Source organism: Cryptotermes secundus, unplaced genomic scaffold (genome assembly GCF_002891405.2).
Source record: "Cryptotermes secundus unplaced genomic scaffold, Csec_1.0 scaffold58, whole genome shotgun sequence".
Classification (NCBI taxonomy): domain Eukaryota; kingdom Metazoa; phylum Arthropoda; class Insecta; order Blattodea; family Kalotermitidae; genus Cryptotermes; species Cryptotermes secundus.
In genome coordinates, this window is record NW_019734309.1 from 721,185 (window position 1) to 741,306 (window position 20,122).

Genomic DNA, 20,122 nt, shown 5'->3' on the forward strand with positions numbered 1-20,122 from the left:
CGCCCCCCCCCCCTGGGGGTCGCGCCCCACAGTTTGATAACCACTGCAGTAGGGGTTTCGGTGGCCTATAACTATAACTATGAGACCGGAAACAAAACAGAACTGCTTACAGAATATGAAAGTGCTATTCAACAAGTTTTATAATCATAGAATCAATGCTGCATAACGCTAAACAACTTCAACATGTGCTCATTTCTTAGCACATATGATGTCCGAGCTTACTGCATTCGATCAACAACTTCCTGCGAAGCGTTCGGCCTTCCCGCTCCTTTTCGGTGCAGAACAGTACCGGTCTCTGAAACAGTTTTAACTAACATCGGATACCATTATCTGAAGGTGGGTCTTTTCCATATTGAGTTCTGTAACAACGTTGCGTTTTGATAACGGACTTTTTTTTAGGAAAAACATTTTGACGCATGACGTCTTATGTTCGCCCAGATATCAATGCAGCGACTATAGCGTCACCAAATAAAACTTTTTAAGTTACACTTTCATATTCCGTAAGTAGTGTTATTTTCTTGTTTCCGGTTTGAAAATTCTAGGCCACGGAAACCCCGACAATAATTTAGAACCATCCTGTATTTCCGGCAGTCATATGCAGGTAGAAAATTCAAAACATAGCTTACAAAGGGCTGTTCTTTGGTAAGATTCTCTACAGAAGAGATGACGTAACATTGTTCGCAGAGTGGGTGGACTCTAGCACATCTGCCTAGTATTCAAAAGGTCCTGCTTTCCATTCAAACTGCGACCATAACCTGAACATAACAAACAATGTCTGAGGTCCTCACAGGATCAAAGGGTATGCCAATCAGGAGATTTGGAAGGACTGAAGAAAACAACAAAACATCAGTCACGACATCTGGTGTTCCGGTCGAGATTCGAACACAGCATCTCTGGAACACTATCGCTATGCCAACCCACTTGATGCGATCCCTGGAAAAGTCTACTTACGGACGTTGGGCGTAACATGGATTAATATGGCTCAAAATGTGAATTGTCTAATAACGTTTGTTGCAGGCCTGGCATGTGAAATTTGAATGGCAATGCAATGAAATGCAATGGCATGTTTAAAAAGGAGAAACAAAAAATCTCTTCCACCATATATGAATTCTAACAGAAATGAGTACCAGGAATATTCTTGGGGGTAAAGGGCGGCCGGCGCGTAAGGCTGACAACCTTACCGCCCTCTATGAGCCGACTGTCTAGAAAATGTGGGAACTTCAACATCTCACAATCTTGTGGGCCTCCATGGCCTGTTACAGGGGTAGCTTTACTTTTACTTTCTTTGCCATATATGAATACGTGGATCTATACATCTACTCCCTCCATAGGTTTTCGTGGCGTAGCGCTTAATTAGTAAAGAACACGGGCCAACTTTACCTTTTACCTTCCACCAAATGGCAGTTGCAGAAATGCCTGTGCTTCTATTGCGGATTTCAGTCTTGTCAGTGGCAAATTCCAACAGCTCACTGCACACAAACCGAGATGTTAACAGCTCGGCTCTGCGAACTGAACTAGTTCACAATCCCGAACAATAGGAGCAGCCGCTCCCCCGCCTCTCACCTCTGGCACTAGCGCACCTAGTGCACACACTGGCAACCGCATTCTCATTCTGTGGTGGCAGGGCAGTCCTGGGGGGGCGCCCTCGATGGTTCCTCCTCACCGCTCCTTTCTTAAAGGTAAATTTATCCCTGTCACAGGCCGTGGATGCCCACGGGGCTGTCAGAAGTCGAGGCTCCCACATTTTCTTGGCAATCGGCTCACAGATGACGCTGAGGTCAGCCTTACGCGCCGGCCGTCCTTCATTTCTATTAGAGGCTGGGTCGACCCCAGGGCCATAGTGCGGCTGGATGGATTAGGTCTACTGAAAAATCCAGTGACCTCATCGGCATTCGAAACCGCGACCTTCGGGCTTGTAGCAACTACGTTACGGCGTGTCCCCAAGCACTTTCGTTTAAAAAATCGTAACTGAAGAAATGTTATACACCAAATAGCAAAGTAAAAAATTACAAGTATTTTTTGCCTACTTACCGGCATTTAAAAAAATATAATTATGCTTATGCTATCGCCATGCTCTCTGTGTACCAACTTCTGAATGCCTGAACCAGTCTTCATGCCACCTCAGACCATCTCAGCGGCGTACTTCATAAATCCCTTCCATCAGTCTGTGTATCGCCCTATCGTTGCTAGGCAGTAGCTAGGTTAAAAAACGTTACGGCGGCAACGAAACACGCAACAATATACTAATTGTTGGACACGTCGTTTACTATGTGGTCCGTGGAGTATCAAAGGAAAGCAGGTGATTTGTTCTTCCCAGAACTTCCTGTTTAATATCCTTCTATCCTAAATTCATTAAGACAGTTTATCAAACTGTTTGTCGCGACCCATTGCTCAGCGGGTTGCGTCCTACACTAAAAATGGCTGTCCAGTTGAAAAAAGAAAGACTTAAACTACAGTTGCATCCACACACAGTTGCGACAAATAAGTAAAGAGTAATATAGGCGCTTTCGGAAAATGTTGCAGCAGCCGGCCATACATTTCGCGACTGTACATGACTCGGGATGGCGCAGTCGGTAGCGACTGGCTACGGGCTGTACGACTGAAGGGTCAGATTTCGAGTCTCGGTAGGGTCAAGAATGTTCTTTTCTCCACACCGTCAAGATCGGCTCTGGGGCCCACCCAACCTATCAAATGGATACTGGGGGTAAAGCGGCCGGGGCGTGAAGCTGACCACTTACTTCCTGTTAGTGCCGAGGTCAAGAAAATGTGGATCTATACATCCATTTCTCCATACGTCTTCATAGCATAGTGCTTACTTAGTTAAACATAGGGACAACTTCACCTTCCATATTTTACTTTCTACATGAACATATAATAACGTATTGCAGGTGCAGAGATGCTGCAAAGCTGTTTAGGTTCCTGTTGCTAGCGCTGAGCCTGATAGGGACCTACAACAATGTGCAGAACTGCACTTCCCGCTGACCGTTAGAGATGGGTAGGGGTCGTGTAAATGTTACGTGTTATGTTAGGGACACAGTATCACAAAGTTCGCGAACCTCTGCCTTGGGTCAATCACTGAAAATGGCCTTAAACGGCTTGAACTTACGAGGGAATCAGTAAATAGGTTACAAACGGATATAAACCTTAAACCATGTAATATTCGAACCTGAGAATAACATTTCTCGACATATCCTCCACCAACATTGATATACTTGTCCCATCGCTTTACCAGTGTGTCGAAACCCGCAGCACAGAAGTTTCTTGACTGTTGTCTCTGCCACTAAATTGTGAACCGCTTTACGAGACAAACACTTCCGACAGTAAACGGGGAAAATTTCTTTATGAATGTCCTTCGCACACAAAAAGAAACGCTGTTTTTCGATGGTACACTTACGAACGGTCGCCATTCTCAGTACTGAAACCAGCCTCTGAGTATGCGCATGCGCGTCTGCTACCTATACTGTCATGAAGCTGGAATGTGCTGCTACATAGAAAGCCTATTACACCCATTACAGCTGTTTTACTTCCATTTGTGATTATTTATTCACTCTCCCTCGTAAATAATGTATTCTCGTGCAATCGGTTGTATCAACGTGGAGATAAGTGTGTGATTTTTCAGAGGATGTGACTAGCGTTGTACGCCAACGGACCGACTGCTCCCCATGCGACCAGGAAAGCTTCGTGTACAGATACAGCGTTTGAAAAGAACAAACATATCACATCAGGAAAAGGAAATCTGAAGGTTCCCAGAGCCATCAGTCAGTAAAATACGGTTACAGGTCCTGTAGGACTCGGAACGAAGGATCACTGCGCTGGCGAAACCAGCAGAAATCAGAAGCTCATCACATCAGGAGTTCTGAAGGCTCCCAGAGCCATCAGACAATAAAATACAGTCATGAGTACCATGGGACTCGGAACCAGGGATCACTGTGCTGGCGAGGATCAGCAGAAATTAGCAGTCAGTCATCACGTCAAAACCAGAAGATTGAGACCCGCAATCTCTGAAACGTCGCACACCATCTCCATACTGACGGAACGACTGATGATCGAAAATGAGAATGCGAAAGCCGCAAAATGAACATGGCTTAAAGGTAGGTCCGTCAGCAAATTTTCTGGCTTTCCACCTTCCCCTGGAAATAACGATGGCTGCGTCCATCTGCCCTGGTGTTTTGAGTGCCGAGGCGCCCTCCTATCGTTTGGGAGCATGCGCAGCTTGGGTGCGTCTCCTTCCACATGGAAATGTGTGCCGGGCTGTCCTGCCGGTTCCGTTTTCGGGAGCGCACCAATGGGAACACGCATCACAAACAGGCAAGGTGAATACTTGCTACAATTTAATGTTTATGAATATAATGGTCATTGCCAAAAACACTCCTCCTTCTCTGAGCCATAAGCTTCCTTAAGATTCTGCCAGATTCGTCTTCAATCAATTCATCCGGTTTCCACTTCTTTGCCTTTCGGGAAAATAACTTCTTTTACAGAGCAAAGTCGTCAGCCTTGCGTACAACCCTCGACCTTTAGAACCAAGTCCCTGTCAGTGATAGGGTGGTCCAGTTATATCCCCAGACACCGGGATCACTTTTCTCCGCTTCCTACGACTCCAGGGCTGCGGCGGAGGTATTGTAACCCGCCTCCATACGGGGGCTTATGAATAACCTGTCCTTATATTAACTAATTAACCACTACGTCATGAAGGTCTACGGGGGTGGGGGGTGAACGTACAAACCCACGTATTCTTGACCTCGGCACTAGTTGGTGAGTGATCAGCGTCACACCCCGGCCGTTCTACCTCCGGGGAAAGAACCCCAGGTACCCATCTGGATAGGAGGCTGGGTGAATCTCACAATCGGCCTGGACGCCGTGGAGGCTTATAAATACAGCAAAACGTAAAACGTAGGCATGCGATTAATTAAACATCGCAACACCGAAACACTTTTCTTACCTCATCACTACGTGGTGAGTGGTCGGCTTCACACACCTCCACCTTTACCCCCCGGGAAACAATCCTCAGTATTCACTGCATAGGAGAACTGGATGGGCCCCAACGTCGATTTTGACGTCACGGAGAAGCGAAAAATCTGTTGCTCCTGCCGGAACTCGAACCCCAATTCCTCGTTCTTTGAATTCGCAGTTAACGCCTTTATCGGTTGTGCTGGAACCATCATCAACATACAGCAAACCCTCTTACGTATCCACACCGCGTTAGTCAACTGTCGTTCCTTAAGCCAGTTTTACCACACCCCTCAATGTTGTTTACTGGTTACCATGGAAACATGACCGCAATTACCTTGCGGCTGGACTACACTTTGAGTGGAGGCAGTGTTCTTTGAATAATCGTCAGTAGAGCAAGAGGAAGGGGATACAATCAGAAGTGGGTGAGTAACAAAACACGAGCGATAAACTAAAATGAATACAATAGTTCTGTAGTAACTCTAAAAGGCGTGATTCCGAACCAGAACTGCACGCAGTGTGATTGCCCTGCGTCGCGCGAGTTGAGGCACATGAATCAATACGTGACCCTCACGTGCCATATTAACGTTTGTTATATTTAGCCCTACGCACTCAACGTACCAAGCACACGCAAGTAACGGTAGGCCTAAGTGGTGTAGGATCGGAGATATGACGCCGTATAGTCCGGCGGAAGTCCACACAGATCTGTCCGAAGGAACAAGCTTCATTCTTCTTCAGGGTCGAGTAGTAAGTCACTTCACAAACAGAAAACAGGGGACAAGCAGCTCAGAAATTTCTACCCGACTACACGGCGTCACATCCAAGAAGGCAGTGTTCCTCCGTAACTGAAGCAATGAACCGAAATGACTTGCCAAGTCAGTCTCCCGCTCACAGCGTCTATTACAAAGAACTGGTTAATGCTGTTCACAAGTGTCAAGCACTGGTCCCTATCCTAAGCCAGATGGATCCAGTCCTCACCCTCACAGCCTATTCCTTTACGAAAACTTTCTAACCAAAACCATCTCGCTCTCATGCGTGCTACATTCCCCACCCATCTCATCCTCAGTGAGTTGATCACGCTAATCATATACGGGTGAGGAGTGCAAATTATGAAGCTCCTCATTATGCAGCTTTCTCTACCCTCCAGTCGCTTCATCCCTCTCAACACCCTCAATCCTTGGTCTTCCCTTAATGTGAGAGACCAAGTTTCACACCCATACACAACCACAAACTCCGTGGCCTGTAGTCCGCAAGCGAACTATACCGACCGAGCGTCCGCCGCTTGTCGGCGAAGTTAGTGCCAACTTTTGAGGATAGAGGGGTATCACGTGGTCAGCGCAATGGTTGCCCACGGCAGTTAATCTTGGTTTTCTAGACCGTTTACAGAACCACAGGCAAAATTATACAGTTTTGTATATGTTAATCTTCACGTTTTCCCGATAGGCCCATCAGAATGGAAGACAAAATATTCTGAAGTGAACAGAAGCAAGCTTTTCCCGAATTTAATATGATCTTCAATTATTCATGAACGTAATTCTGATTGTTTACTGTAGTTAACAAATATTTTAAGCCATAACGCTTTAGACCTGTATTTGGGGCATTTCTGGCTTGAATCTCGGCCAGGACACCGACTATCCTCACTGGGACTTTCCGTGGTCATCCTCAGTCCCTCCGGGCGAATTAGATGATAGTAATATTATATTATAGCACCCTGTTGCACTTTTCACTGAGTGTCGATTAGTTCTTTTGTAGTCTCACGTACAACACTATGTTCTATAAAATTTCCTCAATGTTACTCGCTTTAAAAGTTTAAAAGTTCGTCACTACATGTTTCGACTGATGTGGTCATCATCAGGTGTTAACATTCTTGGCGTGTTGGTTCGTTGTGCTGCGTGTCTTGTTCTCGAGACCAGGACACGCATCACAGTATCTTGGCACAGGTTACGTCGCCACCCTCCGCATCTTTTCTAATTTATCAGATACCAATAATCTTACCATTCGACACTGCACTGTCTGAACTGCTGACTGCGTAGTTACAGAACCCACAAAAATTAGTTACCTTCATATCACGACTCTATGTCACATTAACCGAAAGTTAATTAGCTACAATGAGTACAGCAGCCCACTGATGCCGGACTTCCGACTTCATACAAGCTGGAGTAACTCCTTTTCATTCTTCATGGCGATTTATGTAACACTTCGCTCGAAACGTCTGCAATCTTGACCCAGAAAACAACTAGACCGAAACGGAAATTTACTTGGCACATCGTTGAGCGCTACTGTCTGTCTGAAACATCTCTGTGGGTATGTCCTCATGTGGAGGAAAATTTCCGTGTCAACTAAATCTTCCACCATACCTTGAAAATGGCCTCTTTAACAACTGTCTAATGATGTCGTGTCCTCAAACATGTTTATCTCTTACTTAGTTCTCCTTACAATTATCTGCATAATCCACCTTCGATAATTCGGGACATCAATGATCACATATTTCGACAGCTCAGTCGATAGAGTGACTACGCTACAATATGAGTGAACAGAGAATCGGGGTTCGATCTTCCAATACAGGAGCTGGGGCCCACCGAGCCTCCTGTCTAATGGGTTATTTCCCTGCAGGTAAAGGGGCCGAAACTTGAAGCTGACCATTCACCTCATGCCGTGGTTAAGAGTGCGTCGAGTTGTCTCCACTCCTTCATACGTCTTCACGGTGCGGTGCTTCGTTAAGCTCATGAAACATTTTACCTTCATATTACCCGCATTCTTTTCTAAGATGAGATGTCCCCTTTCTGGTATTCTGACGTCACCATATTAACGGCTCCTTGGTGGGTTCACGTTACCACCCTCACACATAACCTAGCCGCATCTAATCATACTCACTTCGGCACCAAGTTCCTCAAAAACTTTGGTATGCAACTGCAAGTCTACGCGGTGTGACCTCAACTGGAACCAACTTTCCTGTTTTTCTTGCCTCGAAAATAAAACTCTGCTTATTCAGCATATCTCGGCGAATACGTGGATAATTCCGAGGACGACCACCTCCTCCCACATTCTCAACTTGAAAATAACCTCAGAGGCTGAGAGTGTCGTTAAAACAGGATACACTAACATCACTATATGAAACTTCCGGTTACCACGGCAGTAAATAAGATTACTGTCTTCTGGAATATGATGCTGTGCGATCTGCTTGATAGGTATCGACGTTTCGGAGGGGCCCGCTGCCTCCATCTTCAGGCAGAATAATTTTTACACCTTGAAGGAGACAGCAAGTTCCTCCGAAATGTTGCTTATTTCTGTACCACACTGCATGGTGTCACATTATTCTACATAGTAATTTTCATAGATACTGATTATTATCATAATGGAAGCCAGGACAGCTCAATGAAGTACAGTGACATGGTGCAAATATTGTTCTGTGGATTCCTACATATACCACAGTCAGCAATTGTTAAACTATCATGACAGAGGTTTTCCCTGGGTTCTCATCAGTCTCTTCAGGCAAACGACGGAACCTAAGTTCTGATGGAAATTAGGCCATGGTCACTTTAATCCACTTTTCAGTTCAAATGCATTTATCACGCCATTCGACCCTATATAATCTGCGATACCGTTAAAACAACATATATATACAAATAAATAAATAAAGTTGTCCCTGTGCCTTATTAGTTAAGTACCATGCCATGAAGATGTATGGGGGAGTGGAAGTACAGCTCCATGCATTCTTAATATTGGTACCAGATGGATGCCCTCTCACAGAAACAGCCTCCAGCAGCCGCTGGTATGACCCAGAGCCAATCTCGGTGCTGTGGAGGAGAAAAAGATCTCGATCTTTCAGCCCATAGCCCAGTCACTATAATGGCTGTAGCGGTGAGGTTGTCAGCCTTGTGTGCTGGCCGCCCTTTACCCCCAGGAAGATTCCTTGTACTCACTTCTGTCAGAGACTGAGTTGACCCCAGGGCCATGGTGCAGCTGGAAGGGTTTGGTCAATAGAAAAATCCAATGACCTCATCAAACCCGTGACTCTCCAGCTTGTAGCACAGTGCCCCCAGCTACAATGTACTGTACAGATAAGTAAATAAATAAGACGTTCATGACTGCTGCAGGGCGTAGATGACAGGAAGGTAGGAGCAAGGATGCCCCATGAGGTCCTGCAGTAAACAGATGCTGGTGGCCGTGTGCACCACGTGGACAGTCCTCAGACTTGCGTCAGCAGGCTTTGCCTGCCTCAGCAACCCATGCTTTTATGGGATTTGTATGGATGACATCAACAGGTAAAAGTCTGGCAGAACAATCAAGTGACCTGTTGCCTTCATCTTCAAGATAGGAGAGTATGCTTACCTCTATCTTCTATCCTGAAGAAGGAGACACCAGGTTTTCGCAAAACACTGGAAAACATCTACAAAGACTGAAGTGTCAGATTATAGAGAACAGAATTGAAGGGTTGAGTGCAAAAAGGATGTTGCCCCACTTCAAGAAACGTTTGAAAAACAAACATAAGATATATAGAATTACTGGCTTTTTGGACTTTTTCCATCATCCGAAACCCCAGTAAACCCAGATATGTTCAGGAACTAATATGAACCACAGCATGGCGTGGCTCCACTTCAGCCACATCATTCCTCCACCGATTTTAAACATATATATATTATATAAATTGTAAAACTGATTTTCTGCTTAAACTGGAGCCACATCATTCTTCCATTGGATCCTCCAATTTTCACAGGTACCGAAGATGTTGCCATTTTACGCCCTCAAATTAAATTAATTTGAAATAACTTCAGAAAAATTATGAAAATTAGTTTTCAGCAGCAAACATTACAACTAATCCAAAAATCATGAACTATATTTCAAACATACCCTTGAAAGTGTGAGATTCAGTGACTAAAACCTGCCCTGAGATAAAACTCCATCCCGTTACACAGAATGTTGGGGCCAACACAGTTTTGATTCATACTGTGGTATTCTGGGTTATGACGCCGTGTAGTCTGTTACGTGGATGACGATATTTTTAAGGAAAATATTTCCTCTATCTTCTACCCTGAAGACTGAGACAGTATTGTATCTGTCTAACAAACTATATGGCAATATAGGCCAGGAGAAGAGAAACATTTTTATATATAGTATTATTATGCAATGGTCAATACAACAAATTCGTAATAAATAAACCAATATTACTGTATTAATAACATTCATTTATTATGTAAGTTTGCTGCATGTTTTGATGCAGTTGGATCATTGTTAGGCAATATTCATGAAATGTACTGATCAGATTGAATTGTATTTCTAATGTGGATCCATATTAGTGGTCATAAACATAAATTTCACTACGATTCTTGTGTTTCATTACATTTAAATATTAGCATTAAATGTAAAACTTTATAACTCAGAAGTTAGAAGTTAAATTTTATTTCTTTATGGTCTATGATGATGTATCGCAGAGTAGTGGGCTTTTTTGGGAGTCTGCATTGTTTTTCATTATTATGTGCATGAGTTATGTGGCAGTTTTCTATGTGTTAAGTGGTGTAAATTCTATATTTTATGCTGTGCGTGATGGTGGTAAAGTTATTGTGTATGTTTTATTGTGTTCTGTATAAGGTACCATGTACTCTTGCTATTAGACACCGTTGTTCCCATTCTGTGGTTCTTTTTATTTACATTTATGACCACTAATACTGACCCACAATAGAAATACAATTCAATGTGAGCAGTACATTTCATGAATATTGCCTGATGATGGTCCATCTGGATCAAAACATGTAGCAAACGCACATAATAAAATAATATTAATACAGTAATACTGGTTTATTTATTGTGAATTTGTTGTGCTGACAGCTGTATAATAATAACATATAGTAATAATGCATAACAGGATGCAAACAATAAAGAAACCTTTTCAGTTTGGTCCATTATATTGGAGTAACTGCTGGATCCAAGATTACCTAAGTGTAACAGATGAAAGTGAGTAGGTATTTTCATACCATTTCATCAAGGATGGAAACAGACCCTGTTTCTGAACCACCATGTTCCGTCTGGAATACTCGGGCAATGGACAAGTCCAGAAATCCCATAATGCTATATGAATATACAATCATCTGGGCTCATCAGTAGAACTGGTCTCCTACTGATGTTTGTGACCTTGCTTATGTGTTAGACAAGTGAGAAAGGTTAACGTGGAGTAAAGATCCACAAACACACTAGGTCTTTGCTTCAGATAACAGCATTTGATACCTTTTGATACTTATAGCACATACACTTGTTACTGCATTGATGGTTACACTGGTGTTCANCTGACCTTGCTTATGTGTTAGAAAAGTGAGAAAGGTTAACTTGGAGTAAAGATCCACAAACACACTATCAGAGGGTCAATGGCAGATATTTCTACCCCTAATCTACCTACAACACTAGATCTTTGCTTCAGATAACAGCATTTGATACCTTTTGATACTTATAGCACGTACACTTGTTACTGCATTGATGGTTACACTGGTGTTCAGTGTCAAACTAACTGGGATGAGTGTTGGTCTTCACCATGTCTCAATGGAGGAACTTGTCATGATGGGGTTGCTGCTTTTAACTGCACATGTCCTGATGGATATACAGGTATGTCTTACATATATACAATGGAATGGGAAAGAAATTAAATTTGGGAATCCACACTTCAATTAGGGCACAAATTATTTCGGTTTATCACAGCATTTTTTCCCCTGAATTAAATGGCACAGGTGAAACGTGCGATGAGAACCTGGATGAATGTGAGTCCAACCCTTGCTTCAACAACGCAACTTGCCTCGATGACATCAATGGCTACACCTGCATGTGCCTCCCTGGTTATTCTGGTAAGAAAGGAAAGTATGCTTGCACAATGTTGATTGCTTCTTGCCGGACTACAGAGAACTGGCTTTCAGCTTAATCCTTTCTGTGATGGATATTTTCACTACTAAATTGGAACAAAAATTGCCATAGAACACTATGTACATATGCCACTTAAACTAACATAACCTAACTCAACCTAATATTCTGTAGCTCATCAAAGGATGCATACGTACATCTCTAGCAGGGAAAGGGTTAAGCAATTTGTGACAGACACACAAAATTCTACATTTCTATCTCATAATTCCTAATACAGCCACACTTTTCAGAACACACTGATACTCTAACTTTGTGTTCTCTCACTCCTCACCATCTTTGTGCAACTCTGTCAATATATTAATATTCACAGTTCAGCATCTTCTTCACTTCTCATTACACAACGCTACATCTTTCGGCCTAACTGGCCATCATCAGGTCTATACAATGTCAAATTAAAGAAACTGCTGTGTCGTCATGATGTTCTGCTTTTTATTTTGATGTAAAATGATTCTAAAACATTTTATTTTAGGTTAATTTTTTATTATCACGCTATTGTTACTTTATATGTATGCATGTGTCTGGTGTACGTTTTGTTGATTTGATTTGATTTCATTTATTCTTTAAATTCAATAAATCCTTTTTGGCTTTTTTTATTTTAGGTTAATTTTTTATTATCACGCTATTGTTACTTTATATGTATGCATGTGTCTGGTGCATGTTTGTTGATTTGATTTGTTGTATTTTAGCGTCCTGTTGCACTGATTTTCATCCATGATATGTATACAGTGGCCGTCTTGTAGTGCACTCAATTTCACCTGTTACTTCACGACATGTTTCGGCAACATAGTGCCATCATCAGGTGCCCTAATTACGTTAATCTATTGCATTGCTTGCCCTCATATGTCTTCACAACACCATTTAAAAAGTATTTAAAAAGTGCGTATTTGTCAACTATAATAAATTTACACTCACTAAAACTTGTTAAGAATATTCATCTTATGTGTCTTAATTAAAACTTGCGTATGGTTCATTCACTATGGGGTCATTTTTCTTATTTTCTGTGTTAACCGTGTTGCAGCTAAGAAGAGAACACACATCACAAGACACGGTTTACACAGAAAATAAGAAAAACGACCCCACAGTGAATGAACCACATGAAATAGCGCTGCTATTTCATGTTTGTGGACATGGGTTCCTATTTCAAAGTTGCTTTACAGGGAACCCTCAGTATGCTCCTGAAGTATGGCACAAAACACCTAGATACCCTGTATATATACTGGGAATATAACATCATTATTTCCAATTTCATAACATTTTCATACATGTTGATTATATCCATTTGTACTGTGTGAGCAGCAGGTTCCTATAATCCAACATTCTATACACGTGATGATGGTCAGTTAGGACGAAACATGTAGTGTTGTATAATGAGAAGAGACAAAGACACTGAAGTATGAATATTAATATATCGACAAAGCTGTGCACAAAGACAGCTAGGGGTGACAGAACACAAAGTTAGAATACACAGTGCAACAGGACGCTGCAGTATAATATTGTGAACACACTGATACTTGAGTACACAACTTATTACATGGGAAACACTCTTGTAGAAACGCAATCATAGGCACAGCATGACATTCGCCCTTTACCAGTCTTTTACATATCTCCATTTTCTGCTTCATAGTCAAAACAATGTATTTTTGCTTTAATTTCTGCATGGGGTTCTCCCTATGCAGCATAAAAAATTAATGGGTAAGAGATTTCATACATACTGCAATACAATCACAGAATCACCTAACCTGTACTGTAATGGCACATGCATGAGAAAAGATGGAAGGCAGTATTGCTAGTGGCATCTAGGAGAACTATCATGCGGCAGGTGACCTGTGCGAATTCCAACTTTGCTTCTGAAGCAACTTTATAACAAGAAGTTTGATTGGGGAAATACTTATCTCCTACTTTCCTTTCACTACATGCTGAGCAGTTTGACATGGGCTGCACAGAAAACACTATATTCAACAGTTCTTCGATTGTTGCATGTGTATTCATTGCCATGGGAACATTTTTCTGTAGCTGCCTAGTAATGATAGGGGGTGAAACACACAAACAGCAAGTGATCTCATAATCCTCCTTTTGCATTTCAGCCTACCTTTCCTAACTGGGGGGGGGGGCAGTCATTACCAGTTGCATGCAAACTGCAGATGCCAAACCTGTACTTTCTCAATAATTCCAATTTGTTATCAGGTTCATTCTGTGAGATTGATGAAGCAGTATGCAACACCACAGATGAATCCCGATGTTTGAATGGAGGTATCTGTGTGGAGGGGCCAGGAGACTCATTCACCTGTTCTTGTCTGGCAGGTATTGCATCGAACTTGATACCAACCATCAAGATACGAGTATGAACGGTTTCCACTGTTTACATTCCCCAACATGTCACTATACTTTCAGGCTGGACTGGTGAAGCGTGTGAAACTCCCATTGACGAATGTGATTCTTCACCGTGTCTAAATGGTGGCATCTGTGTTGACCGCCATGCAGACTATGCTTGTGCTTGTCCATTTGGTAAGATTCCCACCTCTCAGGATCAATCACATAAAAGGTAGATCTCAAACTATACCTAGCAAAGCATTATTTATTCAAGGGAGTGAAGGCTGCCTCCTGCAACTGGGAATGCCTGCAACAGGTGGAACATTTGACAGAGAAATCTAACATTCCCCACATCTCATCGCGTTTCCACAGATAAGCACTATACTGATCCAGGCTTACATATTACAGCCCTCAAGGGACACTAAAAAATCATAATTTCACTGAATATGCAAATCATGAACCTGAAACTGAAACAGATCTCAAAAGACAACTTGACAGAATAACCACAGCATAATGTCTACAGGTACCTTTTCCCAGCAAAGCTCGACTCTGTAACGCCGACTGAAACATGTTTATTGCTCACATCTTTTCGACTCCATCACAAGTTATATTAATTCTGAATGTTGGCTTCTATGGAAATGACATAATGACAAACAGATAGTGGCTACCCTGCTTAGACTTATTATATGTATAAAGAGGTTTGCTTAAAACACCCATCAGTCTTAATGGAAAATTAATTTTAACAATTCTCCACTTTGAAGACATCCTTCATTATTTCTGTTACTCCTGATGTCCATTATTTAAAGTACAAACCGAGTACTGACAGACCTAATGAAAAAGAACAGATAGTACACTTTATCAAGTCATAAAGCCTACTGTTACAATATGAAACTGAAACTAGACATTGTCCTTTTCCGGCCAGTAAGTCACATCTACAATGTTGAATAGCAGGATGAAAGTAAAAAAGATTAAGTAAAAATATCCCTGTAACAGGCCCTGGAGGCCCACAGGGTTGCAAGATGTTGAGGTTCCCACATTTTCTAGACAATTGGCTCATAGACAGCAGCAAGGATGTCAGCCCTACGCACCAGCCGCCCTTTACCCCCAAGAACATTCCAAGAACATTCTGGGTACTCATTTCTCTTTGAGGCTCAGTTGACCCCAGGGCCATTATGTGGCTGGAAGGATTAGGTCAACTGAAAATATTCCGCGTCCTTCCAGCTTGTATCATAGTGCCTCAACCAGCTACACTACCGCATGCCCCCCACGCAATATTTAATTGCAAAGGATGTGTAAGGAAGCAATCATGTGGTAACATGGAATACTATCCCAGTGTCTGCCTGGAAGGAATAATGAAAACCATGAGACATCTCACGCACAGACTGAGGGTCTCTGAGAACAGAGTGCTGAGGAGAATACTTGAACCAAAGAGAGATGAAGTGACAGGAGGTTGGAGAAAACTGCATAATGAGCAGTTTCATAACTAGTCAAATATAATCAGAATAATCAAGTCAAGGAGGATGAGGTGGGCAAGGCATGTAGCATGAATGGNAGCTGCCCTTTACCCCCAAGAACATTCCAAGAACATTCTGGGTACTCATTTCTCTTTGAGGCTCAGTTGACCCCAGGGCCATTATGTGGCTGGAAGGATTAGGTCAACTGAAAATATTCCGCGTCCTTCCAGCTTGTATCATAGTGCCTCAACCAGCTACACTACCGCATGCCCCCCATGCAATATTTAATTGCAAAGGATGTGTAAGGAAGCAATCATGTGGTAACATGGGATACTATCCCAGTGTCTGCCTGGAAGGAATAATGAAAACCATGAGACATCTTACGCACAAACTGAGGGTCTCTGAGAACAGGGTGCTGAGGAGAATACTTGAACCAAAGAGAGATGAAGTGACAGGAGGTTGGAGAAAACTGCATAATGAGGAGTTTCATAACTAGTCAAATATAATCAGAATAATCATGTCAAGGAGGATGAGGTGGGCAGGACATGTAGCATGAATGGAGGAAAAGAGGAATGCATATAGGATATTGGTAGGAAAGAGGCCACTAGGATGAAGATGTAGGTATTAAGATGGATCTTAGAGAGATAGATGGGGTGATATGGACTGGATTGATCTGGCTCAGGATTGGAACCAGTGGAAGACTCTTGTGAACACAGTAATGAACCTTCGGGTCCCATAAATTGTTGGGAAATTCGTGAGTAGCTGCACCACTGGCAGCTTCTCAAGAAGGGCTCAGCTCCATGAAGTTAGGTGTGGGAGACCTCAGTCATGAGACCTGGTGTCCTCGTCAAGATGCAAAGCAAGTAACTGCAATTCAAGTCAGAAGCAGTACTCCTTGAGCCAGTATGCTTGGTATTTTCAAAGAAATGGTTTCTCTGGATACCTTACTAAAAGAAATATGTGTATACCCTCATGTCACTTTTAACAGAAACATTCTATTAAAGACCCTGGTACAAATATTATTTTTCTGGGCATTACCCATGGTCCTATTTTTATCTTAAACAAAATCCTGTTTATATTTCAAAACAGCATTTTGGAGGCTGGTTTCTGTCTCTGTCATCAGGTGAAACCTACTCAGTTGGGCCCAACTGATAGAGCTTGCCTATCTCTGGACCTGGGGTTTGCTAATCCAGTATCATATAGAGATCAAGATGGCTATCTGTACTCCTTGATATCATTGTAAAGTAGTTTTATAAGCATTAAAATAATTCTAAGCTTAGAATAAAACTTACATACCAAGTGTATAAAGATGCAGAATATTCATTAAAACTCTTGAAGATACTCTTTAAGTACAATTATAATCTTCATTTTTGGAACAGAGACATTAAAATCCTTGGGTATTACAGGACTGGGATCCAGAGTTTAACTCAGGACTGAGAGGATGCAGTACTCTCGGCAAGCTCCCCTGTGCACATGACTCATTAAAAGAGGATATGAACTGCTAATAAAGGTTACTGAAATGATAAGACTTGAAGCTTTGTAGGCAACAGTACATAACAGAGTCTTCTCTTCTGAGCAGCCATGTCCATGCGGTGTTGATGCCTGTCTCCTTCATCAGGGCTGATGTGATGAGTGGTATACTTTACACCATACATTTGCACAATTATATATACAGCAGGTGGGATAGCTCAGTTGGCATAGTGATGGGCTACAGGCTTGATGGGTATGGTTCGATTCCCAGCAGGGGCAAGAGACATTCTTCTACAGTGGTCAGACCAGCTGTGGGATCAACCCAGTTTTCCATTCAATGGGTACTGGGGACCCTTTCCTTGAGGGTAAAGCAGCCAGGCTGTTAAATTGACCACTCACCTCCATACTACACCTCGTAGTATGGAAGTGAAGAATAGTTGGGCTATACCTCTAATCCCCCATACACCTTTGTGGCATGGTGCTTAATTAATGAAGCACAGGGATCACTTAACCTTACCTATATATTTTATTTGTACACATCTATACTGTTATGTGATACTATAGATGGGGTTTGGACTGGTGAACAGATTTCATAACCACTCACAGGTCGTAACTACAAATAACTATAACACTATCCCTATTTCCACATTTTACATTTCACTAGAGTACACTGACTAGTGTTCTCAGTCTGTTACTAGACGTTTCCTGTTAAGGGCTACAACAATGGCTATTCCTCTGCTTCTGGGCTCAAGACCTTTCTTCTGAGACTCTTGTAGAGAACTGAAGCTCTAACCTTGCCCCGCTTATAACCTCTTGGTATGGACCATGTAGAAAACACAGCTTTTCCAGCGCTGTAGTCCAGCTGTCGCATTACTAAGAATACGCTGCCTAGCAACAGGCATTGTTCCATTTTTTTTTTGGTAACATGTTTATGTAGCTGTTGCCCAGAAATAGCCCTGGTATATCCGCCCATCTCACAGTAATTGCATAGCAATCGCTCTGCATGCTATAACACAATACTTACAATATCAACACCCTGATGATGGAGGCAGACAATCTCTGACATATGACACAATATAGTACGGACATTTCTTTTGGCCAGTCAAGTCAGTCCATCACTTCCCATTACTGATCTGCTGGACTACCCCTCGCTAATCAGGGGGGAATAAAATGTGGAGAGGCATGTGAAGGGGTGATGAAACTGGACTGGCCAGCTCCATATTGACACAGCTGTCCCTGGAGAAGACTTAACTGCTAATTAAATTATGTGTGTGTTACTACAGGCTACACAGGGAAAAACTGTGAGGTGAAACTTCATCAGTGTGACACCATTTCGTGTGAGAATAATGCCCTTTGCCTAATAGAAGATGGAGTGACTGTTTGTTACTGTGTACCCGACTACCACGGAGATCGGTGCCAGTTTCAATATGACGAGTGTCAACTTGGACCAAGGTAGAAGACTGATAAATACCTTTATATTTACAGCACACAACCCACTGAAAGAGTTCAGTCAATTATTATGGGACAATCCATACAAATTATCATCTCACATGTGCAGGTGTATGAACGGTGGAACGTGCTTGGATGGTGTGGACAACTTCACATGTTCCTGTCCACCTAACTTGACAGGTCAATTCTGCGAATGTCTCATCACTGGTACTGGACAACTTAACTGTTCTTACATCCTGCCATCCATAACAACTTTGCTTCCTTCAATAAGTACAGAGTCCCCACCATCAATCATTACTGAAGTGCCTTCAACATCTGTTATTGCAAATGCCACATGGCCAATTGTAATTCCTACAGGACCAACAACAGAAATAACACTCTCAACAGAAGAGACGAAAATTGCTTCTGAAGTTTCAACATATCTTGTGCCTTCCTCACAAACATCACCATTGCTGTCTGAATCTACCACATACACACATTCTGTAACATCACCTTCTGAGATTACATCATCTTCCAAATTCACCATATCAACTGCTGAAACAGTAACTACACTTCTACCAGAAATAACTTCTTCTGGTTTTACTGAAACAATATCCACAGAGGTGCCTTCTACATTATCTTCCACTTCTGTTTTCACTGGATCCATACCTTCAGAGGCTACATCAACCCCAAGTGAAGTAAATGCAACCACTGAAACATACTCCATGTCCACCCAGAGTGAAATTTCACTGACATCACCCATGATTCCAGAAACGGTTACAATGAAAGGAACATCAACAGCAGAAGCATTTATAACTCTTTCAACACTGTATTCCAACAGAACAGAAACATCAATTTCAACTCCCTTCCCTGAAGAATCAAGCACTTCTTCAGAAGCTCCTCCATTTGTCAGAAGTGAAGAAACAACTGAGATATCTGAGGAACTGACTTCTGCTACATCTGCATCAACAGACAAGCATCTATATACAGATGTTACTCCATCAGAGCAGCCATTAACATCTGAGTCTACAACTACTCTTGCCCCTTATCCAGTAATCACACCTGTCACTGAAAATGTAACTGTAGGTGAGGAAGTTACGCCAGTCAGCAGTGAGACATCCAGTGAATATCCCATTACGTTCTTCCTTACAACATCTCCAAAGACTCCAGACATGACAACTGGTACCACAACACCTACTGTGAGCACAAGTACTGACTTCACTGACCGATATCCTTCGTCAACAGAAATGCCAGATTGCAGTGTAATCCCCTGCCACAATGGAGGCACATGTATTCACACCAAAGAAGGACCTAGGGTAAGTACTGCCAGTATTGTAAGAAACTGTTTCCAATATTCTACAAAAGTCGACTGATGTCTAAGGCAGTGACTGCCAATCTGCTGAATCTCCTGTCTGGTAATTTTGTATAAATCCCATAATCCTACCCCCCAAAAAGAACTTAAGTTGTTTTTTCAAGAAGTCTACATTTACAATTATGTTATTAAGAGCTTACAGGTCGTAACAATTTTTGATAATATGTTTCATTCTAAGAGGGCTGAGTCAGAAAAGTATCTGCAATTAATTTTTTATTAAATAATACATAGGGAAGTC

The 20,122-nt window shown here is 42.3% G+C and overlaps 2 protein-coding genes across 7 annotated transcripts in view; one reads left to right on the forward strand and one right to left on the reverse strand.

Annotated features, from left to right (window-relative positions):
- LOC111868397 (MKRN2 opposite strand protein) overlaps positions 1–20,122 on the reverse strand; it is a 70,172-nt gene that overhangs the window by 9,101 nt on the left and 40,949 nt on the right. The window contains exons 1-2 of one of the 6 annotated variants that reach the window (XM_023858987.2): positions 1,381–1,549; positions 627–755 (exon numbers count right to left, since the gene is read on the reverse strand). The exons of 1 other annotated variant lie outside the window; for it this stretch is intronic. In XM_023858987.2, the coding sequence (XP_023714755.1) occupies positions 627–675 (49 nt within the window). In that variant the 5' untranslated portion in view covers positions 676–755; positions 1,381–1,549. Of the gene's footprint in view, positions 1–626; positions 756–1,380; positions 1,550–3,166; positions 3,203–3,229; positions 3,431–4,939; positions 5,150–20,122 lie in introns of those variants that run through there. 4 more of the 6 variants (XM_023858989.2, XM_023858986.2, XM_023858988.2 and 1 more) reach the window with 4 other exon arrangements.
- Positions 5,163–20,122, forward strand: part of LOC111868393 (protein eyes shut) — a 49,978-nt gene continuing 35,018 nt past the window's right edge. The window contains exons 1-8 of the mRNA XM_033753041.1: positions 5,163–5,372; positions 9,045–9,212; positions 11,393–11,541; positions 11,664–11,777; positions 14,035–14,151; positions 14,242–14,355; positions 18,368–18,536; positions 18,643–19,828. Of these exons, the coding sequence (XP_033608932.1) occupies positions 9,082–9,212; positions 11,393–11,541; positions 11,664–11,777; positions 14,035–14,151; positions 14,242–14,355; positions 18,368–18,536; positions 18,643–19,828 (1,980 nt within the window). The 5' untranslated portion in view covers positions 5,163–5,372; positions 9,045–9,081. The remainder of the gene's footprint in view (positions 5,373–9,044; positions 9,213–11,392; positions 11,542–11,663; positions 11,778–14,034; positions 14,152–14,241; positions 14,356–18,367; positions 18,537–18,642; positions 19,829–20,122) is intronic.